Consider the following 15,156-nt stretch of genomic DNA (forward strand, 5'->3'; position numbering starts at 1 on the left):
GCTTTAGTCCCTCTAATATGCTAAAATTACAGATTTAATCCCTTAACTGTTATAATAATACAAATTCATCAGTAAAAGGAAAATCAGAATCATCACTTTAACGACAATAACGATTTTATCAATATCGTTATAAAAGTAACTTTTTTTCTTCCTTTCAAATCCAGACAAGGAGCTTTGCTGCTGAGCTTGTTGCAGTGCAACTTAATCTTCTGAAGTTTCACTAAAATTAATTGAATAATCTTTGGTTTATTTATCAAAATTGAGGATGAAAATGAAGCTGGGATTTTATATACTATATCTATGTAATGTACTGATTATTATATTAAATGAAAAATCTCTCTTTCTCCGCAAAAGTCCTTTGTCTCTCTACAAATGTAATCACCTAAAGTGCTGTAGATTGCAAAGACAACAAATCTAATGGAGGTTTCTTCATACGAGGGCTTGGGTTTTGGTTTCTCTGCTCTGCAACACTGAGTAGGGCCTGTCTTCGATTAGTGGCACTTCTGATGTATTCCTCCAAAGGTGGGAGAGATGGTTGTTCTTTGTTATTTGTTGCTTGTCCTCGAATAAGCTGTGAAAACCATGAATGAATGCAAATAGTAGAACATGGTATTTATAGATCAAAACATATTGAGACTTAAGGTCAGATAGCTAATACCTTTGACGCCCATGACCGCTCTGCTTGTTGGCATGCATCCCGGATGTCCCTACCAGACATTCTGGACAAGGCTGGTTAATTATTTGTTAAATGATGCATGCGAATGGTAGAAGATAAGTTCTATTTGAAAAAATGTTTAATCCCTAGTAGAAAACTTTCAGATATTAAACAGGACGTTTTTCTACTTAGCTTTGGTCATATTTAGAGACATTGAATGTAAATTATGATAACAAATTCAACTTACTCATCGGTGATTCGAGCAAGTTCAGCCAACTCGGATTCTGTAAGATGCTTTGCATACTGAGCTGCTATTTGCCGACGGTTGTGCTCATCGGGTAGACCAAAGACAATCATTGAATCAAAACGACTGCAAACAAAGACTGAATCAGAAACAATTCATTGGTTTAAGAAACAATTAGGCTCTCCAAAAGGGACTGGAACGGCATCTACTTTACCTAATCAATGCAGGATCAAGATCTTGTTTTCTATTTGTAGCAGCAATGACAACTACTTTTTTGTCCTGTTCAAATCCATCAATCTGAAAAAATAATAATACAATTTCATTAATGGTACCATAACAGCACCGTTATTTAGGCATCCAGAAAACTTGATCAATGTTACTCGTACAATATAGTAGGCAAAATATAATTCTTGAAATGTTTTCCACAGAGGATAATTAGTAAAAATTTATACACAGCAGACCAGCAAAACTTCCTCCTATAAGATTAGGACTTCTTCATAACCATTAATGATGTTTAAGAATCATTCTTTGATTTTGTGACATTTTCGGATTCATTAAGCATATAACCGTTTGGCACAGAGCAGAGGTAATAATAGGCTACAATTGAAATGTAGCAAGGGCATTGAATGCTGAACTGATGAGAAACATAACTCTTAAAACCTAAAATAATCAGAAGTTCATGTTTTAAAAAGGCTTGCTAAGCGTTTAATTTTCCCTAGAAACCAAAACTACTTGAAAATTTAATTTAACCTGTCGCAATAGCACTGACAAAATTCGACGTGTAGCTTCATGAATTTCACCACCACGAGCAGTGGCAAAAGAATCAACCTGCAATGTAGGCTGTCCTGTCAACAATCTAATATAAATGAATGCAAATTGACTGATGGTAAAAAAGAGGAAGGAAACCAGTGGCTGATAAATAAAAGGGAAGCCTCGTTTATTGATAATTACTTGCTTCATTTACCTCATCCAAAAATATGATAGCACCATCGGGAAGCTGATTGGCAAGAGAGAAAACTTGCCCCAGTAACCTTTCACTTTCACCGTAGTACTTTGACACAACAATCTCAAGTGGTACATAGAGCAATGGGACACCCTGCAAAGCATGAACATGCTTCAGTTCCATTACACATTCAAATAAAACAGTCTCCTACAGAAACTATCAAACTTGTACGACTTATTCTACAAAGAATAAAGCAAACTATACCAAGCAACAAAAACAATTTTAATGTTTAACTAAATGTATTATCATCATCAACGTTCTAGATAAGAAACTTGTTGCTCACCGCCTGATTAGCAATAACACGAGCACAAGATGTCTTCCCTGTACCTGCAATACTTAAAATTTTGACATAAATGAATCAGTTCAATATTACAATTCCAGGAAAATGAATCAATATTTCTTTCTGGGTTGAAAAGCAAACCGGGAGGTCCTTCAAAGAGCACGGCTCTCGGTCTATTTGACTCAAATTTTTGGCGAGTCCCACGAGCTATATCATCATATACTTGAGGACTATTTAGAGCCAGCAAAATTGTATCTTCTATTTCTCTAACAAAATGAGAAGTTGTATGTGTGAAATAAATATGCGAAACACCATCTCCACATAATCTATGTTTGACCAAAAATGGAAAAATAAAGGATATAATATTTGTCGAGTCTTTTACATACTGTTTTTGTTGATCGTATCCAGCAATATTGTCCCATGATATCTCATTGTATGGTTTATTCTGATGTGGTGCATCAAGTCCATAAATTCTTACCCCCATGGCCTCCAGGCTAGAGATTGATTTTTGTGCAGGTATCTGTGCAGAACCTTCCCTTGGTTTGTTTACCAGAGAACTACTTTGTGCAAACCTTCCACCTGCTAGTTCTAAGGCAGATACGAAGGCTTCAAGCTCCTTCTGATTCAAACTTCCTTGCTTTATAAACTCAATTTCCTATGATAAATTGTATGATTGAACAGTTACTCCGTGAAACATAAAAATAAAATAAAAAATAATGCAATCTCACTCACACTACAATATTGTTAGAAACTGTAAGAAATTAAGACCAACCGCTTTGTCAGAGCTTATGAGTGAACGGAAAATGAGGATGCATAAATCCCCTTCATCTCCACTCCTATAAACTGAATGTCCCTCATTGAATCCAGTTTCCTTCTGCTTCTCCAGTGGATTAAGTGTCAGCTGCCAGGCCACTGAACTGAAACAACAAAAAGGTTGGAACTTCACATAATTTAATGCCAACATAAATGCAGCTTTAGATTTGAAAAGAACTTTATCATTGACAACCTGTCCCATGCACGTAATAGCACATCGGAACCACCACCTCGCTCATCAACCTTCAGCCCAAGATGTGAAACAAGGTTTGCAACCAACTGTGCAACTTCACATGAAGGAGGAATCTGGAACTTGATTGTAACCTATAACAAGTGTATCCTGTTAAAAATACTTGAGCCAAGCAGAAATACCATGAATCCAGTTGTACACATATAACCAATAGATGACAATTAGCAGTGAAACATGCATTCAGAAAATAAACTATTTAATATATATAATATAATATAACACTAAATCATCAGAAAGAATAAATTGCTCATTAGGATCATCACCATGACCCACCCTATCTAACCCACGAAACAGGCTATGACATCCAAGGGGAAAAAATAAATGAACAGAAACAACCTTTTGGCCCTTGACAGCAACAGTAAACCGAGGATAAGAACCATGTCGTATTCCCTTATCTTTAAGCATCTGTTCAATTCGCTGCCTCTCTTTCTTGGCAGTTTCCTCCAGGTTGACATGACTTGTAGGAGGTTCTGATGGGAGAGGTGGTTTGGAGGAGACCTGCAAGAAGCTAGTTTCCATAATCAATTCAAATAATGCATCTCCAAATCATCATAACAAGCGTAAGAATATGGTACACATTTCGGGAAACACTTTCATTAGTGTTGTAAATATACTATTGCAAAACAAAGTCGTTAGCACTGATAGGACAAATAAACAAAGTGTAAATAAATGGAATAATCATTGCGCCATGGAAGAACTACTATTTTAGAAGCAAATTTGCTTTGATCGGTGTAATCGTGTAGTGAACGTAACTCCCAAGGTTAACACAGTATTTCAATATTTGTACACTCGAATAAAGATTGTGTTCGACAATTGATATTGCTCTTCTCGAAAGGAATCAGAAACTAAATTGGAAGAAAACCAGCTAAACCACACAGTTTTATTTCCTAGAAAAGACTGAAGGGGTCACATATGCTACCGCTTAAAACCCAATCTCCTAAACAAAATATCCCTCTAATGTAATTTAGTAAAACACCAGAATTTCAGAGAAAAGTAGAATGAGGAAAGTTGTTTGTCTTTTACCGTGTTGTGTAAAATGAGAAGAATGGCCTACTATTTATAATGTTTTCTGAAATGGCAAAATGGTAAAATAGTAGTGTCAATTTTCAAAAATAGCAAAGAATTTTCCTCAATCAAAAATATTTTGAAAATATTGTCAACAACAATTAGAGGATTTTCCGCAACTAAAAATATTCTAAATATATTTTTTGCATTACCAACATTCTTCCACTAATGCAAAAAAATTGAAAATTTTATAAATATAAGAAAAGGTAAAACGTGAGAAGAGTAACAACAAAATTAGCCGCTTAAGCACTAGTATCTTTTGGATTTGAACTAGTATATAGTGAAATGAGTGATTCTCTCTTTAACAAGTGAAAAAATCTTGATCTTGTTAATATAAGGGTTAACTCATAACCCACGACTAATCTTAGATCCAATTGAAGTTCCGCGATAGATCAAGTTTTAGTCAATACGTCTCAAGATGCTGGTAAGTATTCTAGAAAGACAGTTCAATGTCTTTCATAGAATGTGGCTAGTTTTTCACACTTACGTAGGTGATTTCATCAAGTTTATCTCAATATAAACTATTCGAATCAGGACTATGAAACTATTAAAAGCATTTATTAAGCTCATCATCTCAATTTTAAATTCTGAGAATTCATTAAGTCCGTCTCAATAGAACCACCCAAACTCTGAAATATGAACTCATTAAGAGTAAGAAACTCAACCTCATATATTGGTAAATTCATCAAGTCCATCTCAATAGGACCACTCAAACCTTGGGATATTAATTCATTAAGAGTAAAAACACAATCTTATGCATGTACATCATTTGTCATAGGGATAGGTAAAATGTACATTATGTGTCTTTCCATGGTTTCGTTTGACCATATTGAACTTAAAAATCTAAGTTGAGAATCCATTATGAATCGCTCAACCACTGACCTTAAGACCCATCCCCTTCGACGAATCAAGAATCATTTTCCTACTTAACTCTTTGGTTAGTGGATCAATTAGGTTTCTTTCAGACCTCACATACTCCAAAGCAAGAACTTCATTCTTTATTAAATGGCTTACAGATTCATATATTTATTCAAAATATGTCTTTCTTACCATTGTAAGCTTGGCTCTTACCAACGCAAATTGCGGCTTGTGAATCACATAATAGAGATACAGGAGATGTCAGTTTTTTCCATAAAGGAGTCTTTGCACGTAAATTTCTAAGTCACTCGGCCTCTTGCCCGAGTCAGTCAAAAGTTATAAATTCTGATTCCATCTTGAAGCAAGCAATACACGTCTTTTTAGCAGACTTGCAAGAAATAGTTGTTCCAGCCAAAGTAAAGACATATCCACTTGTAAGGCTAACTTTATCAATTACCTAATTTGTATCACAACAGAATTGCAGGATATCCAATAAATTCCAACTTCCGAGTTATTATACTTTTAATTTCACTTAAGACCATTTGGAAAAAGCTCAACATTGATAAGTAACATAGTAAATTGTGGACCATAACACCCTCCCCCACTTACTATGTTGATGCCCTCATCAACATGGAGCCACAACTTTAATAACCTTGTTACATCGAGTTGATATTTCAGTCTCAAGTTCATCTTGGACCTTCAAGGCCTAAGGTTATGATCCATTCAATACACATCGGATATAGACTTAACTTGGTCTCATCTCAATTGTTGGTGTAGTCTCGTCTATACTCATTCCTCCACCGAACACTTGGACTCAATGCCACATAATCATCAAGTTACAACCTTTAGGGACCCTTAATGGTATGACCCTTTGTCGACTGAATATTACCATATCTTTGATACTAAAAAATGTATCCCTCTGGATGTAGCACAAACTTCACTCTTACAACATCCCGTTGGATGCGTCCCTTCGGACGTAGTTTATGTCAACCGCCCCTTGCGGCACCAACACTAAAGTTCTCAACATGGGAAATTCAGACTCATTGGTCATCCCCAACTAAGGCCCTCTCGACCCCCCTAAGGTCACCTCACTAGGTGTGGTCATCTTGGCCAACTACAACACATGTAGCACCACCAAACTAGGTCGATCTCGATCTCAATCTCAGAGGTTGCCTGAGCAAGACATCCCTCATTGGTTCTCTTGTTCAAGATCTCAGACTCAATAATCCTCCAATCTAGGAGCCACGAAACCCAGAGTTTACACCCAAGCCCCATAACTCAACTCTAAGCTTGCAATGGGCAAGCCAAAATTAAACCACAAGGAATATGACTCGGCAAAATGAGCTTGTGTACCACCATGTTAATGCCCCCACTTGGGTTACAAGCTTGCGGTACCAAGCTCGGCTCAAAGTCAAGACTTGCATCTGCCTTGCTCAACTCAATAGGTCTGTTGACCTGCACAACAAAAAATACAAAATTGGCTTACCATGCCATAATCTAGAGTGGTCCTTTGATCGATCAATCTCGCTAGGCCTTCCAAGCTCATCTTGATCACAATGGCCCGCTGGCCAACACAGATGAAGCTTGCAACCGTTCCAACACAACTTAGGCACACTCTTGCCCTACTCAAGTGCCCTCAAACTCGATTACCTTAATAGGAGATTTCACTTGCTCCAACGATCCACAAGTGCACAATAATTCGTTTTCTTTTACCCGATTCTCATGTTTAAACAGTAGTATGAATTTTCTTCTAAATTGTTAGAAATATACTACTGCAAAACAAGATCGTTAGCACTAATAGGACAAATAAACAGAGCGTAAATGAATGAAATAATCACTTTGTCGTGGAAGAACCATTGCCTTAGAAGCAAATTCACCGAGATCAATGTAATCGTGTAGTGGACATCACCCCCACAGTTAACACAGTACTTTAATATTCGTATGCTCAAATGAAAAAAGTGAAACACAATTGTTATTGTTCTTCTCAAAAGGAACCGGACAATAAGACCGAGAAATAAATTGAAAGAAAACCGGTTAAACCACATTAGGTTCAATTCTTAAGAAAGATTTAAGGGGTCACAGACGGTCCCATTTAAAACCTAATCTCCTAGATAGAATATCCCTTTAATGTAATTTAGTAAAACACCAAAATTTCATTGAAAAGAAAATGAGAAAAGTTGTTTGCCTTTTGTTGTATTGTGTAAAAAGAGAAGAATGGCTTGCTATTTATACTGTTTTCTGAAGAGGCAAAATGGTAAAATAGCAATGTCAATTTCCAAAAATAGTAAAGGATTTTCTTCAATAGAAAATATTTTTTGCAACAGTCAGAAGATTTTTAGTAACTGAAAATATTCTGAAAATATTTTTTACATTACCAACAATTAGTATTGAGCAACACATATTTAGGGTGCTTATTTCGGGAATGGTGATACATACAGTAGGTAACAAAAGACGGGGGCGAAAATAAAAATGCTTGAAACATCATCAACTGTACCAAGAAGTATAAATCGCACAAACCTCATCAGCATCAGCATAAGTTGTTTCTATCATTCCCGCTCCAAGCAAACCAGCTAACACAGCCGGAAGTATAGAATATGACCCTGAAGCAGCAGCCACCAATCTTAGCTGCTGGACATCTGACCCAATAGTAAAATTTGAGCTTCCAGGGAAACCTGCATATAACGATAATAAGAATATCTTCCCAAAAGATTAAAATGGAAAATGCAACCCACCACGATATAAGCAATCTAGGCAACACGGACTAAACACCAAGACTTGCTAAACCTTCACTAGCAATAAACCATCAGTCCAACAGCCAATCAATCAACAAAGAAGCATCAGATAAATGCACAAAAACAATTTTTTTAATCCAAGTAAACCAATTTAAGCGAAAGCATCCCAAGGAGAAAACATTGTTAATCACGAAAACATTGTTAATCACCAAATGACAATCAAATTTTTACGAAAGCAAATTCCATTTGACTAAATTGCAAACAGAAATTTCAGTCCATTTTTAAGTGATTCACACATTTGATCCCTTAATTTCCCGTCATTGAGTGTGTAAAAATATTTAAGGAAAAGAAATAGAAGAAATAGATGAAGAAACTTACGGTGGTAGAGAGGAGGAGGAGGGAGCTGACGCGAGGGAGAAGGTAAAGGGGTTAGGGCTAGGGCTAGGGTTTTAGTAGAGACGATCCTTCGCCATGAACGAGCAGTAGTCCTTACAAGCCGGTCGAAAACTGCCATTGGAGATAAAAATGGAACCGCACTCGCTTAGCCTCTCTAGATTCCTCCCTTCTGTGTTTGTTTAAAAGCTAAGGTTGGAAAGCACTGGAAAACGTCAGTGGCTAATGGGAGAAAGCAGGTTTCTTAGATGTGGAAGCAAGCAGTGTTTTCTTCTTCCACAAGAGTAAAAATGTAAATTGCATGTTGGGCTGGAACCTGGAAGTTCTGGAACTAAGGATGTCCAAAATTCTCCGGTTTAATTGCTTTCGGTCCCTATACTCTTTAGAATTTTGTAATTTAATCCTTCTTTGCGGTCATTAACAACCACAATTTTGTAATTTTGTAATTTTGTAATTTCAAAAGTACGAAAAGAACAAGTACCAAGCATAATTAAACTAAATTCTCTCAAAAATGAAAATGAAACACCATAATTTTATAAATATGATTTATACTCAAAAACATAATCCATATTTCAATTAAATTTATATGATTATATGAAATTATGATTTTACATTATCCCTATTCCTTTCTAATAGTAGCATGACAAATTAAATTTTTTTTTTATTTTTAACATTTTTAGTTGAATTTTTCAAGAGAAAAAAAAACTAAAAATCAGGAAGACAAATATAATTTGTCATGTTAGATAAATATGAAGTGAAATCACAATTTCATGTAACCTTTTCTCTCAACTATAAATTAATTAATAATAATGTCATGTAGTGATAATTTCAAAAATAATAATTTAACAACATTATTCGGCCAATTTAACCCAACAGGCTATTCCAGTATCCAACTTAGATTCTTCAGTTACCAAACTCAAACTATACCTAATCTTTCCAACCCGGTCTTAACTAAATTCACAACTTTTTTTTCTTATTATTATTCTATGCCATAAATACTTGGTTTGGTTTTTTAATATAAATTTTTTTTATTTTCTATTTTTTTAAATTAAAAAACACATTTGATAAATTAAAAAGAAAAATATTTTTAATAATGAAAATATATTTGATAATTATTATTCTCAAAATAAAACTATATTTATATGAATTTAAACTAATATACCAAATTTAATATTAGAAAAAGAAGTTTTTTTTTCGTTTATATGGGTTTAAGCTAGAGCCAATTTATTTAAAGTTAAAATTTTTTGTTTTCATCATTTTTCACTTTTACAAAATATTTTTAGTGAAAACAATGAAAATAATTTTTTAGTATTTTTTAATTTTCACATATTTTCATTTTTTATTATCCAAAAATCATTTTTAAAAATACCAACCAAAATACTTCTTAGTTTTTTCCATTTCCCAAGAAAACAAAAATGAAAATGGTATTTGTTGAAGCCTTATTTTCTTTTATAAATATTTAACCCCTAGATGCCTAACAGAAGGGAATATCAAGATTTGAATCCATATAATTTTGGACGTAGAGTTTTAACCATTACTTCGAATAAGTGTTGGCAATAACATCTAGTTATTAAGAAGCTTAAATGTTCAATTTTCTTTGGCTCCTTGTCTTTCTACTTTTCTCGCACATTTTGTAATTCCTAAGAACTAGTTTTGCCACACTTTAGCGACCGAAAGTGGTCGGCTCCCTTCTCCTCTCTTTCTCCCTTCATGTCTCCTTTCGATCTTCGTTCTCGTCCTCTTCTTTTCCTTTTCCTTATTTTTGGTAGATTAATCGGGTCTCACCCCCCCCCCACTTCGACTTGGTTTTCAATTGCCGTAGAGATGGAGGAGAAACCATCGGCTTCCCCATGGGCTTTCCATAGTTTTTTGTCCAAGAGTTTGTCTCCTTTAGTCTGGTCGAAAGCCTTCTGGGCCTTGTTTTTGTTCATTTTGGCAAGGATGTTGCGTAGGGTAGAACATTGTTGACATTTTGGCCTTGAAGGCTCGTGCATGGCGATGTCAATCAAATTGTGGGTTTTTTACAAAATTATTATTAAAAAAATAAAAAAATAATCAAAATATTATAACTTTTTTTATTTACCAAAAAATTATAAATTTATTTATTTACCAAAAAAAACTTAACAACAGCCTAATCAGGCTAATCACATTGGCTGCACCAAAGGTGCCAAAGAGATTGGCGGCACCAATGGTGCCAAAGGACTAAAATGTTAGTTAAGGGTAGTTTCAAGGACCTGACATGTAAATTTATTATTTTAAAATTTGAAAGTTAATTGCTGTTGCTCACTTACTACGCACTAAAATTGAAATATGGCTAATTGCCTTCTAAGCCCTCCTTATTTATTATTTTCTTTTTATTCCCCTTCAACTCACTTTTTTATTTAATAAACAAGCCCTCAACTTATTTTTGTAGTTAAATAAGCTCTTAATCTATGATTTTTACTCATAAAAGCCATTTATTTTATTATTAAAGTAAATATATTTTACCTAAAATAAAGCTATTTAAAAAAGTATAAACTAATTCACATTTTATGTATTATTTTGATAATTTGATGAGAATAGTTCATTTAAAAAATTTACTAAATAGAGTTATTAAGAGTATATAATATAATTATAATTTATTTTTTCTATTTGGGTTACATTTATGGGTGATCAGTTTTATTATTACTTCCGGTTTTTCAATAAGGCATGCCTGGTATTTCTATTAATTTTTTTAATTAAATCTAATATTAGTTAAGTGATAATTAAGATACTTAGAATTCTAATTAAGTAATAACTCTATTTTAATTTAATAAATTATTCTCATTTAACAACTCTATTTTAATTTAATAAACTATTCTCATTTAATAACTCTATTTTCATTTAAAATATAAAATTTACTGAAATATAAAATTTGTAGCTTCATAATATCTTAAGAGACTATTTTAATTAAAATAGTCTAACATGTTTATGTTATAAGTCTATTAAGAATATATTAAATTTGTAAATAGATAAAATAGTTTATGTTTCCATTATTTTTTTCCTTTTGATTTAATATTAGTTAAGGGAATATATTAAATTTATAAAATTAAAATAGTTTAATTTAATTTTTTTAAATTAAAATAGAGTTATTAAATGAGAATAGTTTATTACATTAAAATAGAGTTATTAAATTAAACTATTTTAATTTTATAAATTTAATTTATTCCCTTAACTAATATTAAATCAAAAGGAAAAAAATAATGGAAACATAAACTATTTTATCTATAAACATAAACTATTAAATTTAATAAATTAAAATAGAGTTATTAAATAAAAAAAAGTGAGTTGAAGGGGAATAAAAAGAAAATAATAAATAAGGAGGGTTTAGAATGAAATTAGCCATATTTCAATTTTAGTGCGCACACCAGCAGCAATTAACTTTCAAAATTTCAAATGGTAAATTTGCATCTCAGATCCTTGAAACTACCCTTAACTAACATTTTAGTCCTTTGGCACCATTGGTGCCGCCAATCACATTGGCACCATTGATGCCGCCAATCTCTTTGGCACCTTTGGTGCCGCCAATGTGATTGGCCTGATCAGGCTTAGGGTTTTGGCTAATAGGCCTAATTGTTATTAGGTTAGCGATTCAATATATATAATAATTATTTAACATATATAATTAATTTTTATAATATAATATATTCGAATTAGACCTAACTGAAGCAAAATTTTTTTGCCTAAAACTCAATTCATATAAAAAATGGGCCTAAAATATTATCTAAATTCATTTTTCAGATATATATTCGAGCTTGGACGGATGGTCTGGCCTATAACCAGCTCTAACTACAGCAGATTAAAAATGGTAGGAGTAGGATTTGTCTCGTTTTGGGTTGGGTTGGACCATTTTAACCCATGTATTTCATGTTTTATTTTCTAGGCTTTTGGGATTGTGTACTCTTTGGTAACTTTTTAATGAAATTATTCTACTTAAAAAAAATTGAGACCAAATTATGAGTTAGCTATATTAAAGTAAAATCTTTGAAAACAATAAGGCTCAAGCTTTTTCCAATGCGTTCAAAAAAGGATTATTCTAGGTATTTCTACTTCACAGCTCATCTGCATTTGTAGAGCTAAAAGTTACATCGATATGACGTGTATTTTTACATATAATAATGCCAACATGGAATTTATGAAAAATGAAAACCATTCTATTCAACCTTTACCTTTATCCATTTCTAAAATTCTCAAAATTATCAAGAATATCAATATTAAACAAATCCCACAAATTTCACAGTTTCAAAAAACTCAATTAGATGGGTCAGCAATGGTGGAGGTGCAGCTTGTTAAGTACATCACACACAAAAAATCTCATATAAATTTTTAAGTTTGCTAAGGATACTCATTTTTATTTTGAATTTCATGGCGCACTATGTTGTTAAGTATGATAAATGAAGTGCTGTTAGAGGTTATAGAAGGAGGACTCTATCGTTTCTATCAGCGAGGGAGTCCATCACTTTGTTAGCTCACACATGCCTGCCATAGTGACAAATAGTAGTTTTGTAATTGTTGATGAATGTAATCAATAGTTTACCTTCTAAGGTGCTTGGTAGACTTTCATCATCTTATGAAAAGTCCTTTTAACTCTCACAAGTCGGTGTTTAGGTCACATGCTTGTACCTTTCTTAGGTACAGTCCTGTGCATCATAGGTATAAAATGTCAAGATGAGCATGGGAGAACTTTTGTGTCTAGCAATGTAATCTTTGATGACCACATGTTTCCTTTATGCAAATGGTACACAACAGGTGATTGATGAGGAATTTAAACCCACTTCTACACCCATGCTTCTTCAAAATTCACGTGGGGTATACAAAGATTAGACATCCGATGGTTCTCAGCTAGTTTGTAAGCATCACACGGTTTGCAAAGCACCGAGTGCTTCTCGTCTTTCATTTTTTTATCTACAAAGATTCAAAGGTCACCATTTACCTTCTGGTGTATGTTGATGACATAGTCATCACAGATAGCTCCACTAAAGCCAGTGAAGATTTGGTTCATCAATTGCACACAGAGTTTTCTCTAAAACATGTACATTTTATTGGCGAAAATTCTACATTTCTAATTAAAATACGTACAAGTAGTACAAAACAAATAGTAAGATTTACGAGAACTAGTTTTCTGTCTACACAAATATTTAAGAGAAAACAAAATTAAAAACACTATTTATATCCAACTTAATGAGATACACTCATCCAACTAAATAAGGTGTTTTAAAAGGGGAAAAAAAGGGGTTAATAATGATTAACACGCTTAATAAACTTTCTTAGTGAAAAGATTGCGCAAATTAAAAAAATTACTACCACTTCCAACGTTGGCGTCGCTGCTTCTAACTTTGCCGCCATCATCGCTGCCGGTACTACTACCGGCGAGCATCGCACTATTTTCATCGGTTCTACAATTCAAATGATGCCTATACCCAATGCACATTGGCACATGCAAATTCAAAGCCTTGGCTTTGTTAGCGTTGTTTCCATTCGTACCAATTTTACCGCCACAAGTCTCGGCAACTTCTTTTCTAGCGCTACTCTTTTCAGCACTCCGACCCGTAACATCGACAGTCTTCGCAGGGGAACATCCGCGCCGGACCTGCCAAACTGGGCTGCTTCGGCCCAAGTGAACCCTTGCCCGGCCGGGGCTGCTCGGCCACTTTCGAGACTTGGATTCACCCGCCGAGTTGCTTCGGGAACACGGGGCGCTACTTACCTTACGGGTATCCGTCGACCGGGATGTCATCCTGGGCCGGGTACCGGCAGATCTGCTCCTTGGAAAAGGCCAAATATTTATATTCAACTCAGCTCCACTGGCACCGCTTTGACTCGGACTATGATTCTTCTTCTCTTTCTCTTTATCCTTGTCTTTTTTACTTTGTTTTCCGTTTTTTCCTTTTTCTTTCTTAAAGATATCTCTCCACCGTTTCGAAGCTGACAATACAGGAACCGGATCCGATGTTATAATAGGGTCAGGGTCGGGTATAGGAGGTTGTGATGCGGGTTGATTTGAGTCTATTTGTGGGTTCTCTTCGGGTTGTTTGTTGGGTAAGAGATGGAGAGGACGGAGAACGCCATTAACGAATAGTTCATCGGCAGAGATGAGGTCGGGTTCGGGAAAAGGCGGGTTTCGGACCATCCAGAACTCGAACTCGGGTGAACTTGAATGGCTGCTTGTACTCCTTTTTCCACTGCCGCATGGTGATAGATTTTCGAGTTCTGCGTTTAATGTTTTCTGGCTCTCCATTTCGGATGAGAAAAAAATTGGTGAGAAATGAGAATTTGATGGTTGAAAAAAGAAAGTGAGAGTTCTTTTCTTTTGAGTGAACAACGAGAAAGGGAAGGGAAGTGCGGACCCTACATAACAAACAAATAAAAAGAAAATTTATGACTTTTTTTTATAAATATATTATTTTAAGGAAAATTATTTTAAGAATCCTTCGCATCAAATTATTCCTGATTCATTCTCAATTATTTAATAATATTTTAATAATTTTTTATGTTACGGGTATATAATTTTGATAATTTTTTTACATTGAACTATAAATTCAAAACTCTAACCTTAAACCCCAAACTTAAATCTCGAACCTTAAACCTTGAACCTTAAATTTTAAACCCTAAATCAAGTTTAGGATTTAAGATTCTGGATTCAAAGTTTAGGGTTCAAGTTAAAAAAATACTAAAATTATGTATCAATGGCATGAAAAAAATTACTTAAATATCATTAAATAATTAAAAAATGACCATAGATGATTTGGTGGGAAGGTTCCATAAAATAATTTCTCATTGTTTTAGACCATATTTGATTACTTTTGGCTTATCCGATATTTGAAAAGGTAAATTAGTGGTGTATG

At 34.1% G+C, this 15,156-nt stretch overlaps 3 protein-coding genes across 8 annotated transcripts in view; 1 reads left to right on the forward strand and 2 right to left on the reverse strand.

Annotated features, from left to right (window-relative positions):
- Positions 1-353, forward strand: part of LOC107910052 (uncharacterized protein At4g22160) — a 64,454-nt gene extending 64,101 nt beyond the window's left edge. For all 4 annotated transcript variants that reach the window (XM_041095939.1, XM_041095940.1, XM_016837796.2 and 1 more), the window contains exon 5: positions 165-353. In XM_041095939.1, coding sequence (XP_040951873.1) covers positions 165-213 — 49 coding nt within the window. In that variant the 3' untranslated portion in view covers positions 214-353. The remainder of the gene's footprint in view (positions 1-164) is intronic.
- Positions 298-8,603, reverse strand: LOC107910051 (outer mitochondrial transmembrane helix translocase). Of its 3 annotated transcripts, none has more exons than XM_016837792.2 (14): positions 8,279-8,602; positions 7,686-7,840; positions 3,582-3,743; positions 3,189-3,319; positions 2,955-3,099; positions 2,569-2,837; positions 2,324-2,448; positions 2,186-2,229; positions 1,864-1,995; positions 1,650-1,727; positions 1,114-1,196; positions 903-1,025; positions 659-719; positions 298-571 (listed from the first exon to the last, which is right to left on the reverse strand). In XM_016837792.2, the coding sequence occupies exons 1-14, from the start codon at positions 8,412-8,414 to the stop codon at positions 383-385; spliced, it is 1,833 nt and encodes a 610-aa protein (XP_016693281.2). In that variant the 5' UTR covers positions 8,415-8,602; the 3' UTR covers positions 298-382. The 3 variants fall into 3 exon arrangements, with proteins under 3 accessions (XP_016693281.2, XP_016693283.2, XP_016693282.2); XM_016837793.2 differs by having other exon boundaries at positions 441-571; positions 659-729; positions 8,279-8,603; XM_016837794.2 differs by lacking the exon at positions 8,279-8,602 and having other exon boundaries at positions 3,582-3,753; positions 7,686-7,820.
- A 4,750-nt stretch (positions 8,604-13,353) lies between these two features.
- On the reverse strand, positions 13,354-14,655 carry LOC107910053 (uncharacterized). Its single transcript, XM_016837798.2, has one exon. The coding sequence runs from the start codon at positions 14,547-14,549 to the stop codon at positions 13,566-13,568; it is 984 nt and encodes a 327-aa protein (XP_016693287.1). The 5' UTR covers positions 14,550-14,655; the 3' UTR covers positions 13,354-13,565.
- Positions 14,656-15,156: the final 501 nt, after the last annotated feature.

This window comes from Gossypium hirsutum, chromosome D06 (genome assembly GCF_007990345.1).
Source record: "Gossypium hirsutum isolate 1008001.06 chromosome D06, Gossypium_hirsutum_v2.1, whole genome shotgun sequence".
Lineage (NCBI taxonomy): Eukaryota > Viridiplantae > Streptophyta > Magnoliopsida > Malvales > Malvaceae > Gossypium > Gossypium hirsutum.